Source organism: Pinus tabuliformis, chromosome 8 (genome assembly GCF_031772625.1).
Source record: "Pinus tabuliformis cultivar Carrire ecotype Pingquan chromosome 8, CPIR1, whole genome shotgun sequence".
In the NCBI taxonomy this organism is placed as follows: Eukaryota; Viridiplantae; Streptophyta; class Pinopsida; order Pinales; family Pinaceae; genus Pinus; species Pinus tabuliformis.
Genome location: NC_142294.1, coordinates 191734511 through 191761297, shown reverse-complemented (window position 1 = coordinate 191761297; position 26787 = coordinate 191734511). Strand labels below are relative to the sequence as shown.

Below are 26787 nucleotides of genomic sequence, written 5' to 3'. Positions count from 1 at the left end.
GCAATATCAAGATTGGCTTTCAACCAATATTACTGTGAAAGAAGAGCATACATGAATCGAACATCCGCGGTGGTTAATGGCCCAGGTGCAAGCGAGGTGTGGTGAGTGAGACTCGAAGGGGCTAGAATTGTCTGCCTTCCATGGCAGGGTGAAGTCAGGATGGCAGTGCTGCCACCTTAGCAAGTGGCTGATTCTTTCCAAAAAAGCTAGCAGATAGATGGTAGTGATCTTCACACACGCGAAACTCACCGACATACAGAAGTGATGATCTAGTGCCCAGATCACACCTTAAATCCAATGCACTGCCCAGATTTAAAACCTCAAAAAGACCTCAGTTGTGGGCTGCAACAACAAGCTAAACCCTTGCTGCTAGAACAACTTCAAATGACCATGCTGCTACAGGAAAATTGCCTCAGAGGCCCTTGCTTCCATCTGGCATAACGTGCCAGGATTCACTGTAATGATCTCCGGTTTACTTTCACAGGGACCGTGTCTCCTTCTCGTGCATATAATGTTGGGCCTGCAAACTTGTCATTCGCTATAACGATCAGCGAGTAATGTTCTTGACTTTTATGTCAAATTCTCAGGCGCATGACAACAAGAACTCTCGCAGCCTCCAGGAAATCTAAGCGACGTCTTCCTGCGATCAAACGATAGGCGTCCAGGCAAGAAATCAATCGATCTTCCCTTCCTTCTCAACGTAGGTCCAACCTCCTCGGTTTCCACGCAGACGTCCGTACAGACATCACGGAGCGCAATGACAGGGGTTATGCAGCGTTTATGGAAGTTCCTCCTCGCAGCGTCATTGGCCTTCTGTACATCATCGGCCTCCTAAATGTTCTCGTCCCTAACATCACTCACAACGTCATTTTATGCTCTTTCATCCATTTTCAATTTTCCATACGCCCCCATGAGAACTTTCCCAAGAGATTTGGGTGACGAAAAAATTCATGAAAGAGATTCACGAAAATGCGTTGCCAGAATCACTCCCTTTGACACGTAGTCTTCTCAGATGGCAACCCAACACGCAGATGGTCGGTGCGAGTTAACAACGTGGACTATGACGGTCTTCACACATGTACACCTAAAATCTGTGAAGACAGACAAAATAAAATATGTGTTTTGTTTCACAGTGGGATCGGCATGTTTAACCCTCCAATCCAAGCGACGATTTTGCCTCAGTCTCGCTTTCCACTCGGCTTACAGGATCAACAACCCTGAAGCTTCGATACCATGATAAAAATAGAGTTTATTAGCTAAATGACTCTCCAGGTGAGATACCTGGAGAGTGCCCAAACACTACACGTAAAACACAATTATTCAATCAGGAGAACAACCTAGTACATATAAGCTTTCTCACAATCAGGGTGGTTTCAACCACTCCCTAGATAGTAGGATCTGAGACCTAAGATAGAGTCTCAATCCTATCATCATCATAAGAGTAATCCAACTTTAACTTTCTCCATTAATTCCAACAGCATTAGCTTTAAATCCCCTCCTATTTTGTTTTACCTGCATTAATTTTGGTGCACTTATGAAAGGTTTTAACTATTTTTTAATTTTGAAATTAAAACAAAATTTAGTAAAACATATGATTGGCACCTTTCCTTGATAGTAGAATTTTTTTTAATTCATGAATTGAAATTTGTATATATATAATTAATTCATTTTTATTATATAATTATTATAGATCAAAAAGTGTCTTAAATAAATATATCAATTTTTTATCAACAAATGTTTTGGTTGGTCTATGATATTTTAAGTTTTCATTTCCTATAAAGAGGATTGTAATTTTGATCTAAATCAAAATTTAGATATCTTGGGGCATAATGAAGAACGTGATGAAGAATTTCAAGGGAGGAAACCTAGAACATAAAATAAAAAGAAATGAAAGTAAGAAGACAGTTTCGTGAGAAATGGAAAACTAAGTATAAGTGGTTGAGAGATGCAAATCATGAAGGAAAAATAATTATGAAATGCATATATTGTGAAACACATAAGATAATAGGGCCATGGTGAATTGGTACTGGTTTCTCTACCTTGCAACGTGATTCCTGAGTTGTTTGTGTTATTTCAAGCATCTATAAATTTTTACAAGTATAGTGTATATGTTGAAATGAGAAGAAAGTGAAGCCTATTACAGAAAACATTGCATACATTGATGATAGGAGCAAGAAAGAGTCATCACTACTATGGAATTAGTCTACTCGATGGTACAAAAAAATCTAACGCTCTCAAAATATGAATCTCTTTGTCTATTTGCAATATCATTACAAACACCAAATATGCCAAATAATAAAGACTATATGTCTGCAAAAGAATTCCTCTTTTCTATATCTCAATATCTCAAAGAGCTATAAATTTAAAAAATGATAGATAGTCATTTATTTTCATTGATGCTAGATGAAAGTACAGATCTTAGTTTATGTAAACATCTTGTGGTTTATGCCATGTTTTTAAATTCAAAACGATTGGGACCTCCAAATTCATAGTTTTTACAGCTGATAAATGTTTCTAATGGAAGATGGTAAGCAACTTATGATGCAATAAAAAATTTAATGGAATCAATAGCCCTCTCAAAAGAAAGATTGATACGAGGTTCCACCTATAGTGTTTCTTCAATGGTTGGTAATGAGAATGGTATTATTACTTTCTTGAAGAAAAATATACCTAATCTTCTAGTTGTTCATGACATTGCTCATCGTAAAGCTTTAGCCATGTCAGATGCTTCAAAAAGCATACATGATTTATTGTTTGTTGAAAAAATTAGCAAATAAGGTATATTGTTGGGTGTGAAATTCTATGAAAAGAAACAGTCAACTTATTTCTCTATAAGAACTTATGCAACTTGAAACAGTTCAAGCTCTTCAAATCTGTGGAGTTAGATGGATTTGAGGGAACAATCCATTGAAAGACTCGTTGTGTCTATGTCTCCCATTTAGCATTGTGAAAAAAATGACAGAAAAGGCTCATGGTATGATAAGGAAAGGATATTTTCAATACAATTTTGTTTACATATGTTTGTAGACATAATGTGTGAATTAAACAAGTTGAACAAGCAATTCCAAGAAGAGTACGCCAATGTCACCTCTTTAGGAACAATCATAAATGTCACTGTAAACACTTTAAAAAGGTGGTTTTAAAGAAGTGACAAATTTGCAGATGGCACATGTTATTTATCTCAATTTTTGGATGCCTCTAAATTTGGCTTTCTACAAATTTATGATGAGGGGCTTATTCATAGGCAAGAATTACAATTTGTAGCAATTCCACATCCATATGGTAACTATGTTGATATACAAACCTTGTAATGAAGGTTCAGTAGAGAGTTGCAAACAACTTGCAAAACATTATGTTGAAGCTCTTGTAGAGAGTTTGAACGAAAGCTCCCCTGATCTTGCCTTTTTAAACACAACAAGGTTGACTAGCCCTTTCCATTATTTAGAGGATGTTCATGGCTAAGAACAAAATTCAAAGTGTTGGCTCGAAAAGCATTTTCAACACTTACAACATCCTTATTGTGAAAGTGAAGAAAATAAAACAAAATTTGATTTTGAGGCTCTTTTGAAAGAGTTGCGTCCATCCATTGACACTCTTCATGTTAATTGTGAGGGAGCATCCATGAAAGATGCTTGGATGATTTTTTATGTTAGATGGTTGCATACAAATTTTCTTAACATGTCAAAGTTATGGGAGACAATACTTACTATTGAGGCAAGGACATTCCCATATGAGAGAAGATTCTCAGGACAACATAATAAATGATGTCCGAAGAAAAAAATTATTGTTCCCTGCATTGGATGCCTCAATGGGAGTGCCCCTAACTAGGCTTCATTCATGATGGTGGAATGGGATAGGGTATATGACATCGGGAAAGATGCTAATGAAGAAGAATCTTAAATATTTAAAAAAAAATTCTTTTATGTTTATTTCTAAAATGGTGTTGTCTTTTGACAATTATGGCTTTTGATGAAACTATCTAACATTTAGTTCATTTACTTGATGATATTGAATGCACTTTTTGAACATTTACATATTTGATGCACATTATGTTTTTTGTTTGAAACTTATTTCACAAATATTATTATTTTAATAGTATTGGTATTGAAGTGACTTAAATGGAAAACATGATATTTGTGTTTCAATTTTTGTTGAGTTAAATTGTATTGTCTAATCTACTTACAACAATATCTATATTCACAATTTTCGTGTGAGAACAATTATAAAACTAATTTGAAAAATTTAAAAGAAAGTAAGGAAAATAAATATTAAAAGTCATGCTGCAAATAGTTTTAAAAAATCTGGTAATAGATAGGGAAACCCGTCCAATTTGGCAAGAAACGTTGTGAGTGCGCAGATGGCTTCTAGTCCTGTCGTCATCCTTGCGTCTTCGTTTACTAATGCTAATTGTGATCACCTCCCACTAGATGAGGAATAGCCGCCCCCTATCGAATTAAAGTCTCATTCATCTACAACGTGCCTCCAAATAATGTTACCAACTTTATACCTATACAAGGTGATTGCGTCGATACATCACAGGTCTCTGCACGACCTACCCCTAGTTGAGCTAGTCGGCTTGGGGCAACAGGTAGGTGTTGTGGCTATGGCTAACGTTTCCAAGCCGACAAGCATTTATTTTAAAACCACTGACCCTGCATCACATTTCTTGCAGTGATTATCTATTAGGGTTTCGTATGGTTATACTTGTCGATGCTTCTAGAAGAGGAAGGCGCTGCAAATTTCCACCTTGATTTGTGAAATTATTTCAGACGTGATTGTTGATCAACCAGGGAGGAGTTCTCCTCCGATTAAGATTCAGAAGGGAGAATGGCTTAATGGATAAATCGTTAGCAGTACTTAAATGGGCTGTATTAGAATTTTATAGAGAATAGAGAAATAGAAAAAAATTAACGACTACGAGTTGTGTCTGTCGTCGCTTGGCTAGTGGGTTATATAGATGTAATCCAAGACTCGGAGGCAATAGAAAATGATCCGTGTTTATATATAGATATAGAGCGTATGATAGTGTATATTAAATGGATCGATATTACATTTTTTTTTAATATATTAATGAAACCAAAAGTACTTGTTAAAATTAACTGGAATTTGAATGGAATTTTACATCGTATTCTATAAGAAGCGGGAGAGGAAGAATATTCTACACTGAGAAATATTACTTGTTTGATAAAATATTACTTGTTTATGATGTAGCAAAATGCATAAAAGGATTGAGCTTTTAAGGGTACTGGAGGTAAATAACAAAATACTAAAACATTTAAGAAGTTTTAACTGGCTTGTAAATTTAATCTGACGGGTGAAATGGTTTTATTTTTGTTGGTCAATAATAAATTAGAAAAAAAATTAGTAAAACTTTTAATCAGTTTTTAATTGATTCACAAATTTAAAATAATAATAATATTAAATTAATAATAATAATAATATTGTTGTAATATAGAGTATGTCTTTTTAGGTTAAAGTTATTTATTAAATCATTTAATAATTTTAAAACATGCATGATTAAGAAATTTAAAAATTGAAATCACATAATTCTGAATAGCATTTTTATACATATATAGAAGAAATAGAATATATGTAAATAAATTCATCACAAAATTGGAATCCTATTTATATCTCCAAAATATAGAAAGATAAAATCATGAAAATCATAGCCACCATAAAATATTCACAACAAGATAAAATCAACACCAGCAAGTCCTCCCTTGCCTTCAACAAAATTTTATTCCATATTCCCCTCACATTAGAATTGGTTTCTTCCTTAGGGTTTATGAAATCTAGCCATGTTTCACCATACAAATGCATGCAAATACAATTATGGTCTTATTCTTTATATATACTTTTCTATACAAGGGTTTGTGTATTAAAATACATGCCCCTCCCTCTCACATCAACATAAATTACAATTACAACATCCCCATCGAACATCATGGACGATATAATAACTAACTACATAAATTACAATTACAACATCCCCATGGAACATCACGAATGATATAATAACTAACTTTTCTATTAAAAAAGCATCACACCATGCTCAAGACTCATCAATTTCATCTTATCATGATCATTCCCTAACCTCACATCCCATAGGAACAAGTTTTTAAAATAATTCAACGGATAGCTCCACTATCCATGGCTTCTACCACATTAAGAAATCTATTAGTGCAGTAAGATACACCATAGCCATTTTTATGAAGGACACTAACTCCATGTTCCTAGACTTTCCTCGTGAGCCTAATATATTTATTTGTACACGACTTCACTCTGAAAGTATAATGAATGGATTACAATGTTGGAAAAATATGAATAGTGATGGGTAAAAATGATATCCACATGTTGTGGGGAAAAATGCCTATTTAGGACGATCCTATCCACCTAACGTGTGACAGCGCCTTAGCAACAAACGAATACAGTTATCATGATTTATTCCTTTATGAAATATGAAAGAGAGGAGATCGGCAGACTTACCGTTATCTTCCGGTTGTCCCTCGAACTAGATCCTCTTCTCTTTGTGTGGCCACAGCTACTTGCCTCCTCGCTCGATCAAGAGAACAGCTACTTGAATCCCACGAGATCACAAGAGAACAGCTACCTGTGACAAGAGAACAGCTACTTGCAACAAGAGAAGAACACAATACAAAGGCAAATATACATATTCATAAATGATTCAGGATTAGAAGTAAATCAAATATACCAATGCAATCATACAAAATACACCAGCATATAGGAAAGAATCAAGATAGCTTTATTGAAAGTAACAGGGTTCAGGAAGAGATATAACCCATAGGGCTCCAACCCAGCATCTCCTTCCCAGCAGAATGGAATTCCTTCTTCAGCTCCTTTCAAAGAATAACACACCCAATATTTCTAGCCACAAACCAACAGCAATTCTTTGCAAATACTAAATTCCAGCCTCTCTGATCTCATGTAGAAGAGATCTATATATAGGGATATTGGAGAGAGGATGAGTCAGCTTGAGACTGGTCTGAGACTGACTAGTGTCCTCTCCCACTTTAGTTCTTGAGTCCACTTGGAGGTTCTTGCTTCCACTTGGAGATTTGGAACCTCTTACTCATCACTAGTCGAATTCCCTGATCCAAGTGTCATTTTGGAAGCTTCCTGGGCATTGACACCTTGAGAAACGACTCTGCCACTTGTCCAAACTCGCTCAGCGCAGGTAGCCTTCTTTGCAGTTGACATTCAACGCAGGTAGACAGTGGAGCAGTTGACATTCAGCGCAGATGCTCAGTGGAGCAGTTGACATGATCCAGAATTGCCTTGTTTTTTAGTGTTTTCAGGTGGAGAACTTTTGTGAATTGCTGTGGTTACTTGGCCTTGTTCCTCTAGGGGTAGGAACAACATGTTTTGGGACTTTAGATCCCTTGATTATTGACATTTCATGCTCAGTGATGCCAGGCACAAAAATGTCTATAACACCACAATATTCATTTTAATGTGCATGTTAGTAGTCAATAGTAAGAGCTATCATTGGGACAAATGTGTAGAAAAAATATTGCTAGAATTCATAGTAATATATAACGGTAAAAGAAAAAGTGGAGAAAAAAACAAAAAAATAGCCGATTAAAGAAACCCAAAAAAAATATACCATAAAACTCATAATTTAATAACCATTATCAATAATACATGTTTTAAATAATATTCAAAACCTCAAAATACTACTAAAAATATTACAAACAAAACATTCATGATTATATAATGGTATAGAGAAAATATTAATATAAATAATATATTATAAATAAAAATATAGCGTATAAAAGTTATTAAGACTCTTTATAAAGTTAATATAATAAATATTAAGGGTAAATTATATCATTTGAATGCCCAATTATAAGAAACCCTAGATAGTATAAGATATAAGATATTAAAAGCCATAAAAAAAAAATTTAATAAATACTAAAATTTCTAAACTAGGTACTAAAAAGTGATTAGGAATAGATATTAATACATCATAAAAAAATATTTTAATAATAAATATAAGCACATCATAAAAATATTAAAGAATATTAATATTCATATCATTGTCTTAACAGTAACCACAATAGTGATTAAATATTAAATATTATAGTATGCCATATGTTATATATTATGATAGAATAATAAGGAATGAATTATTTTAGTGCATATGTAATTAGGTTAGATTCCTAAGTAGGTTAGATGTTAAAGTATACCTAACATTTTCAATTATTGTTAAAAATGAGATCACGTATACGATATATCAAATAATAAGATATCATAGATATTAATATAGGGTTCTATAATATCTAGAATAATAGTATGTTAATTAATTGAATAATAGTGAATTAACTAGAAATAGTTAAAGATAAATCTTAATTTAAATAAATGTAGGTTACGGATGGAAAGCTAAGAATCTACATATATGTGGTGTTAATAATAAAAGCAAAGAAGGAAAAAACAAGGCGAAAACGATTAAGTGGTCTTTGTCTTCGCTTAGATAGTTGGTTTTATAGATGTACTCCAACGCTAAAAGGCGATTGAAACGATCCATGTTTACATAGAGATATATTGTTTCTAGCTTGAGATATTGTATATTAAATGGACTGAGATTGAATGTAGTTTTTCTTAATATATCAAGAAAAGAAAAATGATGATCTCAAAATTAATTAGAATTTGGATATAATTTTACATCTATGTTAAGAAATATTACTTGTTTTTCTTGTTATAATAATAATAATAATATTATTATTATTATGTAATAAAGGTAATCAAATAATTTACTCTAAAACTTTATAGTGTTCTTAGTTATGTGAAAATAATATAGGAAAACTCTAAAAAGTTTCAAGTGGTTTGTAAAATTAATCTTAAGTATTAAATGATTTTAAATGTTTTTATATTTTTTAGGTGAATAATAAATTAAAAACAAAATTAAGCAGTTTTTAAATGATTTATAAATTTATTATACAAAAAATTTAAAAAGAGAAAGTAAAAGTTTCAAAACTTTTTGTAATAGACATATTTGTTTTATTTTCGAGGTATATATTAGAGTATTTAATAATCTAAAACCTATGTTATATAAGTCAATATGAATAATAAGCCTTTAAAATTAATAAGTCATATAGACAATATATAAAATAATTAAAGCTTGCTATTATATAATTTTGAATAGAAAGATAGTTTATACATATATAGAGGAAATGATATAAATGTATACAAATTCATACAAAACTGGAATGATATATATCTCTTAGAAATATAGAAAGATAAAACCATGAAAGCTCTAGCCACTATAAAATATTGACAATAAGATAGAATCAACACCAACATATCCTCCCTTGGCTTCAACAAACATTTATGAAATATTCCCTTCCGATTTGACTTATTTCTTCCTTAGGGCTTATGAAATCTAGCCATGTTTCACCACATAAGTGCATGCAAAAACAATTCTAGTCCTAGTCTCCATATATACTTTTCCATCTAAGGATTTGTGTACTCTACCACTTGCCCCTTCAACTCTTACATCAATATAAATAACAACACCTCAATGGAATATCATAAATGATATAATGAACAACTCATCGATTTCATCTTACCATGCTGAAGACTCATCAATTTCATCTTACCATGATCTGATAATGATATCTAAGACAATTAATAAGGTATTATAGACTTATGTGCATGGATTTGTCTATGTTATTTTATGCAATGGATCGATAAGATTGTGAAATACACAAACAATGAAGCAGTAAACAAAAAACATAATAGAAAACACATTACACAACAAATTTAATGAGGAGTTCACCCAATACTCCTAGGCTACATCTCCTAGTCCAACCTTCAGTGGTTGCCTCTCTATTATGTCTTCAAGCAGAGTTTCTTTACAATAGTGAGCTCAATTTGAGCCTCACACACAACAGATGCAACAACAAGAGCTTTACTTGAACCTCTCAAGCCTTTCCTGAGTACACAGACTCCCCCAACGCTCTCTGTCTCTGTCCTAACTCTGTATTAGCATTTTCTACAATACTGCCTCTTCTGTTTGCTCTTTGTCTGTGGCTTTTAAAGCCAAAACTGTGCTACCTTTTCATTTCAGGTTCTCGGCTCTCAGTCTCCCTGGCCTCTGTTTGCTTCGAGTCCCTCTTCCAGTGTTATAAAATCATTTCATAACGCCTAAAGTGGACATGGCCACCTATTCTGTAATCTAAGACTGCCTCAAGCCTCTGGAACTCCTAAAACAACCACTCTCTATTTAACACAGTGAAATGCATTTAAAACTGAGAAAATCCACCAAAACTCTATGAATCAGACTTCAAAAGTACTTAAATCCACCTTATTCTCCTATTGGGTTTGCCTGTAAGTCGCCATCGCATATCAAAATAGCCTGTCACTTTGTATTTTGGAGATACATTAAAAACTATGAAAACGCATTAGAAATGGCTTTCCTCCAGACTTGAAACTATATGTAATAGCCTTAAGGTATCCTTTCGGGTTCGGCTTATCACATCGGTGCTTTCTCCTTTGTATTTATTTTAACAAACGAAACTGCGAAAATACATTAAAAATGGTGTTTGACAGATCTCAAGATCCATATATTATGGCTTATAATGTTATCGGGTCTGGTCCATCGGATCGCATATATGCATATGTACATAAACCCCCACTCCTTTGTATTTTCCGATTGTGATTTAGCAATGCAACGTGGGCCGTCAATCTGCATCCTTGATCAACGGTTCTCGTTTACCCCGCCAGTCGCTATTGCATCTCCTATGAGGTCTCCGCCAATCGTCGTCGCAAGTCTTATGCGGATTCCGCTGATATCTGCCGAAGGTCACTGCCGATTGCAATCCGCCACTCAGATCTCGACCGTTGATTGGCCATATCTGAAGGCTACTGTGCATTACTTTGTTTCACCTCTGATACTCTGTCTTTTCACTGATTTCATGGGTTTTTGCCTCCCGATAGTGTTTTTCCCCATTCTGAAAGGTTTTCTCAAGCTCTAATTTTGATCTTTTGAATAAATTTGAAGACCTAGAGAGTGTTCTTAGATCCATTTGGATCACGCCTTCCCACTGAAAAGGCTTTTGGACAACCAAAAGTTGGTTTTCAAACATCGCTCAAGTGAGGATACAACTGCCTCACTTGTCCAATCTCTATCCATTTGTCACTGTTGGATTTTAAACCTTTGAGCCCAATCCTAAGGTACCCCACACCCCCTTTACACGCAGTTCTCACCTTCCTGTCCAGAACTATATTTTCCTGCAGCTAATCAAGGTATTCAGGCAACAAATCATCAATGGAAGGCAATTGACTTTGCTCTTCAGGATCTTCAATTAATGAAGGTTCAAACAGTCTTAAGTTTTATGCATTTACCACTGCATAGATATGCATGTATGCTGGCAGATTAAGGCAGAAAGAATTCTGACCAATTTTCTCAACTACCTTAAAAGGCCCATACCTTATTGGCTTCAGCTTCTTTCCTTCACCCTGCATTCTATCCTTGCTGATATACAGCCAGACTTGATCGCCAACATGGAAGCTGTGCTCCACCCCGTGTTTATCATGCCTTGCCTTGTACTTGGCTTGGCTCTTTTCCAGTTGTTCCTACACTGCCTGGTGTATTTCTTGTATTTGTTTAATGAACCTAGTTGCTTTGTCCACATCACTATGTCCAGGAACTGCTATGTCTTTTTCAAAGACAAAATCCAAGGGAGACCTTAGTATAAAACCAAAACAGGTCTCAAAAGGAGATATCTATGTAGAAGAATGTTTAGCATAGTTGTAAGCATGTTGCACATAACATAAATGTTCATCCCAAAGCTTGGGATGCTTGCTGCAATAACCCCTGAGCAACTGGATCACTGCTAGATGACTACCTCTGTTTGGCCATCTGTTTGTGGATGAAAAGTTGTGCTTTTCTTAAGTGTGGTGTCCATTAGCTCCCACAGACTTGACCAAAACTTCTCAACAAATCAGGTGTCTCGATCAGATACTATGGAAGTGGGTAACCCAAAATTCACCTAGACATGTTGAAATAACAACTTTGTTGTTTGTTCAGCTGTAATCTACTTATTACAACGTATAAAAATACACATTTTGTTGAACCTGTCCACAATAACATATAAATAGTCATGTCCCTTTCTAGATTTTGGAAATCCCCCATCAAAGTCCATGAAAACACTTTCCCAAGGATGGGAAGGAACTGGTGGTGGAGTGTACAGGCCTAGTTTTCTATTGTTGGGCTTGCTTTCAGCACACATGGTACACCCTCTTACATATCTAGAAACTGTTTCATGCATTTTTTGCCAATAGCAGTATCTTTGCTATTGTGTAACTATTTTACTTACCCAAAAATGACCTAATATCATAGATGTATGTGCTTCCCTAATTATGTTGACTCTTTCAGTTTGTGGAATGCATAGCTTTCCCAAATGATACAAGAGTTGGTCCTTAACATAGTAATCCAATTCTTCTACCTTTTTGCCATTACTTAAAGCTGCATATAAATCTTTAAAGTCTATATCTTGAGCATATTGTTCAATGTAGCTTTCATGCATTGCTGAGTTATTCTTAAGTATAGTAGATGCATTTATGATTGGTCTGGACAACATATCTGCAACTTTATTGGGTATGCCCTTTTTATATCTAATAACTAAATGAAGCTGTTGTAGGAAACCCATCCACCTATAGTGTTTTGATTGCTGCAATTTAGTTTGTGAGAGTAAATACTGAAGTGGTTGATGATCAATATGTATAGTTGTTTCTTTGCCCATTAAGTAATGTTTCCACTTCTTCACACTCTGGACTAATGCATACAATTCTTTATCATATGTGGGATAATTAACTACTGCAAAATTAAAAGTCTCAGAATGGTAGAATACAGTTTTACCATGTTGCATCAACACTGCTCCCATGGCATAGTCACTGGCATGAGTTTCGATCTCAAATGGTTGTTGAAGATTTGGCAATGCTAGTACTGGTGCTATACTAATTTTTTCTTTCAAGCTTTCAAGGGCTTCCTACTGTTTGCCTCCCCACTGAAACACGTTGTTCAATCCTGTTAAAGCATGTAAGGGAGCTACAATTAAGAAAAAGTTAGCAATAAACTTTCTCCAATATTGTGCTACTCCTACGAAGCTTCTAACTTCTGTAGCAGATTTGGGCTTAGGCCAGTTTACAATGATTGTAACCTTAGAGGGATCTATCTTCAATTCACCATCCCCTATAATATGACCCAAATAATTCAAAGATTTTTTACCAAATTAACATTTTGATAATTTAACATAGAGATTTTCTTTCTTCAGAACATCTAGAGTCTGCTTTACATGCTGTAAATGTTCTTCCCTTGTTTTAGTGAATATAAGAATGTCATCTAGATATACAATTATAGAATGATCAATAAGAGGCCTGAGTACACCATTCATAACTCTCATGAAAGTGGCAAGATCACTAATTAAGCCAGAAGGCATAACTAGCCATTCATACAACCCCTGCTTTGTTTTGAAAGCAGTCTTCTATGCATCTTGCTCTGCTACTCTGACCTGATGGTAACCACTACGTATGTCCAGCTTCGAAAAGTAAACAACTTCCTTCAACTGATCCAATAAATCATCAATGTGAGGAAGGGGATAACGATTCTTGATCCTTATTTTACTCAGTGCTCAGTAATCAATGCACATCCTCCACAAACCATATTTCTTTCTCACCAACACGATTGGAGATCTACATGGTGATGTGCTTGGTCTTATGAACCCTTTCTCAAGCAGCTCTTGTACCTGCTTCTTGATCTCTACATTCTCTAAAGCAGATAACCTTTGCATTCCAATGTTAGGCAATGGAGCATCTTGCTGCAAATTAATATCATGTACAATTTCCCTTTTGGGTGGCAGACCTTTAGGTTCTTGAAATAAGACATCATATTCTGAAACAAATTTTTCTAAATCAGCTTGTTGTTTAGCATCACAACCTTCAAATACATGGGTTTTATCAGGTTTCTTTTCCTTTACAACCATCAGTAAAAATTTCTTGCATGAATTTACAATTCCTTTCATCTGCCTTGAGTTTATGAGAGTATAATTATTCTTGAGTTCATGAGATCTTACAATATATCCGATTCCATATTTAATGACTTGATACTTATTTTCATATCTATAGAAAATGGCTTTTCTATCATACACGTAAGGACTTCCTAAAACAATTTCACATATATCCAAGGGAACGATATCTAACTCAAACTCATCTACAAATGCTGACCCAAAAGAAAACCTAAGTTTACATTCTCTAGTCACTTGTAGCTTTGCTTTATCACATACCCAACGTAATGGATATGGCTTCTTGTGAGGTGTGGTTAGTAGTCCCAATTTCTTTACAATTGCTTTAGAAATTAAGTTTACTTGTGACCCACTTTCAAAAAAAGTATCAATATTTTGATGCTTGGAAATAACTCTAATATGAAAAAGCTCATGTATTTTCCTATGATTTTCTTCACTATCAATAGTTTCGGCAGAATTACAAGTAGATGCTTCCAAATTTTTACCTTTTATACCTATGGCTACGATTCTTGTTTCATCAACTGAGTCTGACCCCAAATCTTTTTGTATAGCATCAATAGTCTTCTTCTTCTTTCCATCGAATTTCTTGGGTTTCAGCTCTGGATGCAAAGATCAGCAATGTTCATCATCATTTCCATCCTTCTTGCAGTGAGTGCATGAAGGTTTGGCCTTTTGTACAACATTTGCCTTCCTCTCTTTCCATTTCTACTTCCTCTTTTCCTTGTTCTTGCTTGCAATGGGTTTCGATGATCCCCCAATCTTTGGGTTCACATTCTTGCCTCTAGCCTCTAGATGGGTAGCCTGAACAGATACCTCATCTATGCTAGTGGGGTCAAACATGAGAATTGTGTGCCTCAAATAGCTGTGTAGACCACCTATATACTTCAACAAAGTTTCAGGTGAGTCTAAAGAAATGCTTAGAATCAAAGCTATTTTTCTAAATTTTTGGGTGTATGTTACAGGGAAAAGTGTCTACTCAGAACTGCTTATCCCACTAAGGTGTGACAGCTACCTTAGAAACAAACAAAGTAAAGCTACTTTCGTTTTTCCTTTATGAAGTATAGATAGAGTGGAACAAAGAAGACCAACCTCTGTCTTGCGCTAATCTCCTAGTTCGATTCCTCTCTTCCTTGATAGTCTTTCGCTACTTGTTCCCTTGCACATCCAGCTTCACAGAGTACCTGTAAGATCACAGTAGCACAGCACTATACAAGAACATGGATCTATAATCATAAACAATCTAGGATCAGATGTAAATTGACCATACAAATGCAACAAACATAAATGACACAAGAGTATGGAGGAAAACTTGAATAGCTTTTATTGATAAACAAGAAAGAGCCAAGAGGAGTTACAACCAGTTGTTCTGACCCAGCATCAACCTCTCAGCAAGGAAGCCCCTCTTCACCTCATACAAAGCTTAGATCACCCAACAATATAATGTTTGTCTCAAGAAACCAACAACAATTCCTTACAATATGCAAAATTCCAGCCTCTGGATCTCTGGGATGAGGGATCCATATATAGATATTTATAAGGGGGATGAGTCAGCTTGTGATTTGATTAGTGTCTTCCCTCATATAGTTCTTGCTTCCACTTGGAGATTGATGATCTCTTACTCATCCTTGGTTGAATTCAGAGAGGCAAGTGTCACAGGAGAAGTTTATGGAAGCTTCCATTGGCTCTCCACCTCGCGGAATGACACTGCCATTTGTCATTTCTCGCCCATCGCACCCCATAGAAGGGATTTTTGAAATGCAACGCACCCACACAGTGTATTTAGGTGAGATGCAACGCACTTGGGCAGTCGAGCAGCTGAAATGATCCTGTTTTGACCAATTCTAATCAGTTTTTCATGGAGAACTTCTGGGAGAAGCTGTAATCAGTTGACCTTGTTCCTTTAGGGGTTAGAATAAACACTTTTAGGGACTTAGGAGCCCTTGGTTTATGGACATTTCATGCTTGGGGTTGCAGTGCCCAAAAATGTCTATAACAGTTGCCCCCTAAAGCATGAGGTCGTTAATCCTTTGATCTTGGTTGAAATGCTTTATTATGAGGATCCGAAGTTCTTTCAAGATGGGAGGAGACCTGTAATAAGATACAATACAATACATTATCTTCATAATATTTTCATGATCTAGCTGAGGCGGGCATTCCCATGCTCAGCTTTATAAATTCATTTTCATGTACATAGGACAGACAATCGTCTGAGTGTAGACTGATGATTCTGATAGAGCCATCATCCCTTTGATTGGATGATTATCTATGCAGCAATGATGTACATTTGATGTCTTTATTTTCCTGAATATATATCGCAGCCCGGATGGATGAAACTAGATCCGGGGTCTTCAATCTCGTTCGATTTTCACTCAAAGTACAAGTCTATCCATGTGAGAGGTGTTCTAGAGTCGAACATGGAAAGACATCACCTGATTACCAGCCAATGATGTAAGCTGTTAACAGGCGCGAGAGGAATCACCGATAATGATAATGATTCTCAAGGTACTGCAGTACAATTCATGTGGTTTGAATAAAGGACTTGGCGTCGAACACCACGCAAAATCTTTCAGTCGAAGGCCATTGATGTAAACATGTCGCCGGAAGTGAGAAACTTGCCATTGAGGCATGCAAGCTTCAAAGTACTGAATGGGGTGTTCCTAGATCAACTTCTTGGATAATGAGCTGATGTCGACAAGAAGTGATCCGTCACAGGAGGGCCTTAATGAATCCCACATCAATGACACGGAACGGAGCAAATGATTTTAATGGAGGTGAAAATGATCTGGTGATATAAGGTTCAGGGTGGCGGCCATGAAAGAATAGAGTATAAATGTATTGTAGTGGGTGAGACACAGGTGAACTCTCTGAATGACTTCTCTTGAACATATCGGCGACACTGACGTGATGGATTGGTAGCATTAACCCCAAATGTGGATGGTATGATGGGACCATGGTGATGTGGCCGGTGAATGAAACAACCCAACCCGACTTGGATGCAGAGTGAAAGTGTCGTGTTCAAGAGCGACTTGCTACCAACAAAGTTTCCTCAAGTTTTCTTCCCAATTTTTCCCCAGTCATTGCTGACCAGTACCTCTTTATTTTTGTTAAGCTTGAGGAGGATAACATATGCTTGTTCTATAATTTGCCCTTCGGGAAAACCCATCACTATGTTTTAACGAGCCTAGCGATAGTGAAACTCGTTCTCGTCTATAGACAAGTTTGTCGCTATTAAAATTTTAACGAGTTTAACGACAAAGATAACTCGGTCCTTTTCAATTTTAGAGAGTCTGAAAAGGAACGTAAAGGAAACTCCGAAATTCCTTTTTCGTCATCTAATCCCTTAGGTCCGAAAAAGTATAAAACAATACAGAAGGGATGAATTTTTGATACTTTTAATGAGTCGAACAAAACAAGCACTCGATCTTTTTGTGTAATAATCCCCCACGTCCAAAAGGATTAAAATTTAGAGGAGGGATAGCACTTCTGATCCCTTTAACGAGCTGGAGAGGCCAATGGCTCGACAATCTTTTCATATTTTACGAGTCAGTTGAAAAGAGCTTAAAGGAGACTCGTCTTTTGGGGAACGAGTGATAAAATGGGTAGCTACTGATTCTAGGTAAGGCTTGGAATTTTCCAATCACGGCAGTGTTACAAGGATGGCTAGTGAGATCACTCTTCGCAGTTGTTCCTCAAAATGGGTAAACAATCAAATGGAGGTGAATGATCGGCCAATGCAAAAATGGAGGTGACGGTGCAAACACGACCAAGGCTTTAAAGGCTGAAGTATTACATTCACGATGGTTATTTACCGGAAATTGGTTCATTTTTTAATGAGCTTAAACTCTGGAGGAACATGTGCTCATTGCTTATGTTTATTTTTTAACGAGCATGAAGTCCGCGCTAAAACTGCTCGATTGATCCAGTCATGTGATAAGAATGTCTCATATAAAAATGGCAATTTTTCGAGTTTTTCCCCACATCCTTTCTTAATGCAAGTTAGGAAACGACCAATCCAAAAAACAGATAAATGATCGCTCTTCACTTGCACGCCAAAAGGTTTGCATGCCCCCAGGTATAAAACAGAGTTTCAAAGTTACCCCTTCTTCTTTCCGCCAAAACATTTGTTTTACCGGGAGAGGTCTACCTCTTATAGGTTACCAAAGATTGTTCTATTTACGGTGTAAACAAAACACTTCTTCGGCGATGTTTATCGAAATAAACAAAGGTGAGTGACAATGCCAGCCAACCCACATAACTTTGAAAAGAGAATCTTATTCCAGAATAACTCCCTCTTCCAATCACGGACAGGAGTACAAACTAGTCATATTTTCTCGTGGAAACCTACCCTATACCTGAAGTTTTCCTGCCGAAGCAGGCCAGGGTGCATGCCCCCTGGGTTTCAGTCATGTCCCCCGAATCACTCGTGCCCATCAGGCAGACAGACTGGAGGTTGAGACATTTCTTGAGTGAAAAGATCATTCAGGGATGGTATATGACTATTTGCTCTGTGTGATCCGGGAAATGAAAGCTGGTCTACGAGCTTGACCACTCTTCCTTCGTGTGGAAAACACATTACTCTAAAGAGTGAGGAGACAATCGCTCCCATGCAATAAATATAGTCTCGTCCAAGGAGTAGATTATAATCCAGGGGTCCTTGAACTACCATTGCGTTCATTTGAATGATTTTCCCTCTCAATGTTATGGGTACATTGGGAAGGATCCCTAACGATTGACTGGTTCCTTTATCAAAGCTTGTTATATTTCTCATCTGAGCCAAAAGCGATGGCGAACCAAGCGCTTTCCAAGCAGTCGAGGAAAAGATACTCACAGAAGCCCCTTCATTTATGATGGTACCAGCCATAACCATTCTATATATTTGAACAATGATTTGGAATGGTATGCTAGCTGGTAAACGGGATCTGCCTAGTTGATTCCAATCAAAGTAGACAACTAGGTTGCTTGGAGGTGGGACCGAATAGACGGCCGGGTACGACTCTGATGAACTTCCTTCCTGCGGTAAAAGAACGGGTAAATTGCTCCCATGTTCATTAGAGTCTGTGCTTACGAAAAGAATTTGGACGGTGTCATCATTGTTCTCTTCGGTGACGGTATCATCAGAAGATGGAACCTCTGAAGGCAAGACTGGGTCAACTGCCGCCTCGACCTTTTGAATTTCGTCTGGTATGGGTTCAGATGGTTTGTCTTCAATGATAGATTCTTCAGCCGACCACCTGAGTGGGCCAGCCGGATTTTCAATTAGTGACGGACTCGGCAAGAGTTTTTTATATCCAGGAGGAATTCGTAACAGTGAAACCGGACGATCGTCCAAAACTCTTTTAGCTTCGTCTAAGAAGGGACAACGGTGGACCCCATGATCGCCTTTGCACAGTTTACAAGGAAATCTATATTTTCCTTTTTGTCCAGGGGCTTCACTTTCACTAGTCGACGGTGTGTTTTCAACATGATCATCAGAGGTTGACGACACCGGGTTGTGAAAACGAGGAGACCAGTCCCTTAAGATCCGAGGGATGCAAGGACAATCTCTATGATAGTGGTCTCCTTTGCAAATGACACATGGCGATTTAGGCCTGGTCGGTGCAGTGTGTGGATTTTCGCTAGACGACGCTCGTTTGCCCCCATTCGCTTTTGGCTCCTTCTTCTTCTTCTCTTTCTTCTTCTTTTCCTTCTTCTTCTCATGTACTTGACTTTTGGCTTTACCAACCTCATCAAGCGAAGAGGAAGGAGGAGAGGAAGAATTAGAGGAAGTAGAAGGTTGGTGGGTAACTCTGGACTCGTCTAGTTGTTGATTCGATTGTTCAGGAATTGCAGTGTTCTGAACGACAGAGGTTGAGAAGAGCCATACAGGCAAGCCGATTGTCAGTCTTGGAAGTGACAATGTGGCCATATGGGGTGCACCAACATCTCACCAAGAGGAGAAGGGACTAGGATTTCCTCCAATAGGAATTCCTTGGTTGGTGGATTTCGTTTTCTCAACCCAAGATCAACGTAGGAAAGGGTAATGAATATTCCGTTTAAAATAAATTTTAGACGCTTTGACACAACTTGTTTTTTCAATTTTTAAGAGTCGAGAAAAAACAAAATATGACTCTAGTCGCCTTCGATTTTTAATGAGCCTGAAGTGACAAGTGCTCAGATGGACCTTTTCTATTAAAGAATCTGAAAACGAACGAAAGGGATTGCTCTGGAAATCTAGGTAGAGGGATTACCAAACCAATCGCAAAACTGCAGAATACTTTTTATGGTACGGCAGTCAATCTTCCCGAATGCTGTGTTCAGTCCATTGCGATCGATAGGGTGGTAGACATGGCTTCCTATGGATAAAGTATTAAGCCTATTGTGGTCTCCCAAAATATACTCGACGGTACGTGGGAGCACAAGTCCGTACTGGCACTTATCGTCTCAAAGTGGAGGAATCACGCAACCATCAGTGAGAACAACAGTTACCAGGCTTTACGACGCTGGAATACGTCTCTAGCCTAGACTTCTAAATGTTGTGTGTTAGGTTCCAAAGCGTTGTTAGATTCATTGAATTTATTTTATAGTTGATCTTGTTTATGAAGTTTGCCTTTCAGGTTCACCGCGAGATGTAGATGTTCCTAAAATGCAATCTAAGATGATAAACACTCTTTTTATCTTCTTTGTGCAATGAAAATCCTAGCTACTAAGGAAAGAAAGACAGACTCCTTTCACAAAGAGAAAAGAGCACACTCTAAGTGCACTTTCCTAAATCAAACCAATCAGACTGTCTAAATTCAAATGCACATGCATGTATTTGTTTTCGACTTTCTTAGTATATGAATGATAAAAAGAAAGTTGATGCACAAATCTGAATTTCTTTTCAAGCGACAAATATCAACAAGTTTCTTTTCGAAATAAAAAAATGGAGACGATCACAACACCTTATGATTTTGAAATGAATACTTGTTTTTGACACTAGAAAAATTACAAATTCAGACCAAAAAACAATAGTAACAGGATAATCGTCCATCAACAGCAATCAAACTCTTTCCTATGATCGAAATAAACACTTGCGACAGTTTCAAATCAAAGGACGACAGTACGATTATGCTACTTTTGCAAAGGAGAACTGAAAATGACTCAACAAACACACAAAAACATTTACAGTTCTTTTGTACAAAGGAGGCAGAATAACAACAAGGAAAAGGGGTTTCAAACAGACATATACTGATCATAGGCAGCAAAATTCGGGAATAGAACTGGAAAGAATGAATCACATAAACCAACACTGCTCAAAGCCTAGTCTGATTAGCGCACCTGTAACACAGGGAATTTAAAATGCAACGCACCTTCTCCACTCGGGAAGTGCGCTGAAGTTCAGATTCTCAGAACAGTACCTGCGGTGGGCCAGAAAAGAGACTTTGCTTGGGTTTCGGGTCACAGTTTGCAGTTCAGTTCATGGGTTTTGGCCGAGCAAAAGGTAATCAGTAATGCAACAATCAGGGGTAGATCTAAGGAGGATCTAAGAGCTGTCACAAGGGCAATCAGAGAGTTTGTAAATAAGTTGTTTAAATCATAAACAGATCCCAGAGATGGACTGAAGTGGCATTTATCTACTTTGCATTTGCATAGCAAATGCAGTTCGAACGCTACCTAGCACAACTTTAGACTCCGTCTGTAAGTTTATGAAATAGACAACAAGGAAGATAAACAAACAAACTAATTCGTCCCCAGTGGAGTAGCCATTTTGTTACAGGGAAAAGTGTCTACTCAGAACTACTTATCCCACTAAGGTGTGACAACTGCCTTAGAAACAAACAAAGTAAAGCTACTTTAGTTTTTCCTTTATGAAGTATAGATAGAGAGGAACAAAGAAGACCAACCTCTGTCTTGCGCTAATCTCCTAGTTCGATTCCTCTCTTCCTTCATATTCTTTCGCTACTTGCTCCCTTGTATGCCCACCTTCACAGAGTACCTGTAAGATCACAGTAGCACAACAATATACAAGAACATGGATCTATAATCATAAACAATCTAGGATCAGATGTAAATTGACCATACAAATGCAACAAACATAAATGACACAAGAGTATGGAGGAAAACTTGAATAGCTTTTACTGATAAACAAGAAAGAGCCAATAGGAGTTACAACCAGTTGTTTTGACCCAGCATCAACCTCTCAGCAAGGAAGCCCCTCTTCACCTCATACAAAGCTTAGATCACCCAACAATCTGATGTTTGTCTCAAGAAACCAACATCAATTCCTTACAATATGAAAAATTCCAGCCTCTGGATCTCTGGGATGAGGGATCCATATATAGATATTTGTAAGGGGGATGAGTCAGCTTGTGATTTGATTAGTGTCTTCCCTCTGCTAGTTCTTGCTTCCACTTGGAGATTGATGATCTCTTACTCATCCTTGGTCAAATTCAGAGAGGTAAGTGTCACAGGAGAAGTTTCTGGAAGCTTCCATTGCCTCTCCACCTCGCGGAATGACACTGCCATTTGTCATTTCTCACCCATCGCACCCCATAGAAGGGATTTTTGAAATGCAACGCACCACATAGTGTATTTAGGTGAGATGCAACGCACTTGGCCAGTGGAGCTGCTGAAATGATCCTGTTTTGACCAATTCTGAGCAGTTTTTCATGGAGAACTTCTGGGAGAAGCTGTAATTAGTTGACCTTGTTCCTTTAGGGGTTAGAACAACACTTTTAGGGACTTAGGAGCCCTTGGTTTATGTACATTTCATGCTTGGGGTTGCTGTGCCCAAAAATGTCTATAATAGTGTATCTTTGTACACTTTTCCCTTCTAATTTGCGAAGAGTTTGCCAAATCATCATAGCTTGCTACATATAATCTAGTGGATAGAATTTATTTTTAATTGCAGAAACAAATTCACTCTAGACAGAAAGAATTTTACCATGCTTCTTCAAGTGAGCTTGTGTCCTACCTTCCCACCATACCAAGGCAGCTCCTCCAAGGCATAGGCTAGCCAGCTGAACTTTACTCCTGTCTGAATCAATATTTTGCACCTTGCAATACACATCAATCTGTTTGATCCAGTTATCTAATTTCTCTGCATTTAATTCTCCATCATATATTGGAAAATCAAATTTGACATCTAATTTAATCAAAGATGTTTTCTTCTTTTTATTTTTAGGGCTATCAGGAGGTGTGGATAGAGGAGCCTCTCTTCCTTTCCCTTTGCCTTTAGAATGGCCATATAGAGGAGATTCTTCTATTCCTTTGTCTTGTTTGGAAGTGGAAGAATCTTCACTACGACCATTCTTAAATTCTCTACACATTTCTTCTACCATGGATCTCATGGTCATGAAATTTTCCATGAACCAAGAGTCTGATTCCAATGGATTTTCTTCTGCCATTTTCCTCCTAGGATAGACTCTACCAATTTCTGGGTTAGTTTCAACCTGTTCTCCTTCTCCTAATTTGAGCTTTGACCTAGTTATCATTCACCAATCCAACACAAGCTTTTTTGACCTTAGTAAACCTAAAGCTCTGATAACACTTGATCTGATAATGAGATCTAAGACAATTAATAAGGTATTATAGACTTATGTGCATGGATTTGTCTATGTTTTTTTATGCAATGGATCGATAAGATTGCAAAATTGTTATGAAACCAGCTCAAGAAAAGATAGAAAAGATAGATCCACGCCTTAGAATTCAGCCTCTTCGAGGGGGCAACCTCCTTTACATTACATAAATGAACAATTCTTGGATGATTCAAATGACAAAACCTCCTTTCTATATATAGGAGTCTAAGGAGTCACAATATAATCCAGCCGACCTAACAATAATAATATAAAGCCACAAAAATAACAATATGGGGGTAATAGGGGCACAACAATATAAATAAGGGGTATAACTACAATAGTAATGGGGTAATCACTAGTATTATAGGGACCCAACATGCCCCTCTCCTTCAAAAAAGTGTTGTCCTCAACGCTTGAGTAGTTCTGGATACTTCTGCATAAAATTCTCATCCTCCCATGTGGAATCTTCAGCGGATAAGTTCTTCCACTTGATAAGATACTCTGAAATTGATCGATTTCGTAGCTGTCGAGTTCTTGTTTCTGTGACTGCTTCCGGTTCCAATATAATTTTTCCTTCCTCGTCAAGTTCTGGCAATATTGTTTGAATTGGGAGCTTGTCGCCTATAACCTTCTTTAAACATGAAACATGGAAAACTGGGTGCAATCGAGAAGCTGCAGGAAGCTCCAATTTGTATGCCATAGTACCAATCTTTTGCAACACCTTGTACGGACCATAATACTTTGGTGATAATTTATTATCCTTCTTAGCTTGCTTTAGGGACATTTGCTTATATGGTTGTAGCCGTAGGAATACCCAATCACCTACATCAAAACTTCTTTCACTGCGATGTTGATCTGCCTGTTGTTTCATTCTATTTTGTGCCAACACGAGGTTATCCTTTAAGAGTTGGAGGACTTGTTGTTGATGTTCGATGTGATGTTCCACTGCCTGAACCTTAGAATTTTCTCTTAAATATGATGTGATGGATGGTGGTTGATACCCATAAAGTGCCATAAATGGGGTCATTTTTGTTGCTGTATGGAAGGAAGTGTTATACCACCATTCAGCCAGAGGCAACCATTTGACCCATTGTGTCTGTTTATCAGATACAAAGCAACGAAGATATCCTTCCAAACATTTGTTTACTATCTCAGTTTGCCCATCAGATTGAGGATGATAAGATGAGCTATGAGCTAACTGAGTACCAAGACAAGAAAATAATTCTGTCCAAAAATTTCCAGTGAAAATGGGATCTCTGTCACTTACAATAATCTTTGGGTTTCCATGTAGCTTTTGAACTGTTTCCATAAATGCAGTAGAAACTGTACTGGCTTTAAATGGATGTGATAATGCACAAAAGTGTGCATACTTGGTAAGTCTGTCAACTACCACCATGATGACACTCTTTCCCTCAGACTTGGGTAAACCTGTGATAAAATCCATTGAAACCTCCTCCCAACGTTGGCTTGGAATGGATAAAGGTTGTAATAGACCCGGTGTCTTAATTGTTTCAACTTTATTTTGTTGGCAAACCAAACATTCCGCCACAAACTTTTGAATATCTGATTTAAGGCCATCCCAAAAAAATTCCTTCTTAACCCTGTGGTAAGTTTTTAAAAATCCTGAGTGCCCTCCTAAGGGAGAAGTGTGCAATTCCATAAGAATCTTTTGTTTTAGCTGGGAATTCTTACAGAGGTATAAGCGATCTTTGTACCATAACGAATCATTTTGCCAGCTAAATGTATCAGAAGTACTGGAATCTTGTTGTAGCTTTCGAATAAGTGCCCACACTTCTTCGTCATTCTTCCATTCCTCCCTTGCTTCGTTTATCCAATCTGGTTGGATAATAGAAATGGCACACAACAATGCTTCCACATCCTCATCCTTTCTTGAGAGTGCATCTGCCACCACATTTTGCTTCCCTTTTTTGTAGATGATTTCAAAGTCATAACCCAACATCTTTGTGACCCACTTTTGTTGCTCTTCAGAGGATAATCTTTGTTCTAAAAAGTATTTAAGGCTATCATGATCCGTTTTTACCTTGAAGTGTCTTCCCATTAGGTAGGGTCGCCATTTCTTAAGTGCATGGAGTATTGCCAACATTTCCTTCTCATAAATAGCTTTGCTTAAAAACTTTCCCTTGATTGGACGACTTTCAAAAGCAATGGGTCTTTCATCTTGCATTAGAACAACACCAATTCCATTTCCTGAAGCATCACATTCCACAATAAAGGTTTTTGTGAAGTCCGGTGTAGCTAAGACCGGTGCTTGGCACATTGCCTCTTTAAGATGTTCAAAGGCCTTTGTTGCTTCCGGAGTCCATGAAAATGAATCTTTCTTCAATAATGTTGTTAGAGGTGCTGCTATTCTCCCATAATTCTTAACAAACTTGCGATAATACCCTGTCAACCCAAGAAATCCTCGCAGATGCTTTATGGATGTGGGGATTTTCCATTCCTTAATGGCTTTAATTTTGCTAGGGTCTACCTTAACTCCTTCATGAGATACAATATGACCCAAATATTCCACCTCCTGGACTCCAAAGAAACATTTGGATCTTTTTGCATATAATTGTTTCTCCTCCAATAGTTGTAGCACCCTGTCAACATGTTCAACATGATCCTTCCAAGACTTGCTGTAGATTAGTATATCATCAAAAAATACTAACACAAATTTTCTAAGGAATGGTTTGAAAATTGAATTCATCAAACCTTGAAATGTTGAAGGTGCATTGGTAAGGCCAAAAGGCATGACCAAAAATTCATAATGACCCTCATGAGTTCTAAATGCGTTTTCTGTCTTCAATCTTCATTCTGATTTGATGATATCCCGAACGAAGATCCAACTTGGTGAAGTAAATTGATCCATGCAATTCATCCAGTAATTCATCAATGACAGGAATGGGGAACTTATCTTTAATAGTGAGCTTGTTGAGCTCCCTATAATCCGGACACATGCGCCATGATCCATCCTTCTTGTGCACCAATACTACTGGAGCTGAGAAAGAACTTTGACTCGGTTGAATTATACCAGCCTCTAGCATTTCTGCAACCATACATTCAATTTCACTTTTTTGGACATAGGGATATCTGTACGGCCTGATGTTTGGAGGAACACTTCCTGGAATCAGATGAATAGAATGATCATGATCACGCATAGGTGGGAGACCTTTGGGAGTCTCAAATACCTTGGAATGATTGTCCAGGAC

At 37.1% G+C, this 26787-nt stretch overlaps 1 protein-coding gene across 1 annotated transcript in view; it reads right to left on the bottom strand.

Annotated features, from left to right (window-relative positions):
• Positions 1–570: 570 nt before the first annotated feature.
• Positions 571–26787, bottom strand: part of LOC149234778 (uncharacterized) — a 44374-nt gene continuing 18157 nt past the window's right edge. Inside the window, exon 2 of the mRNA XM_089368378.1 lies at positions 571–831. Coding sequence (XP_089224504.1) covers positions 571–831 — 261 coding nt within the window. The remainder of the gene's footprint in view (positions 832–26787) is intronic.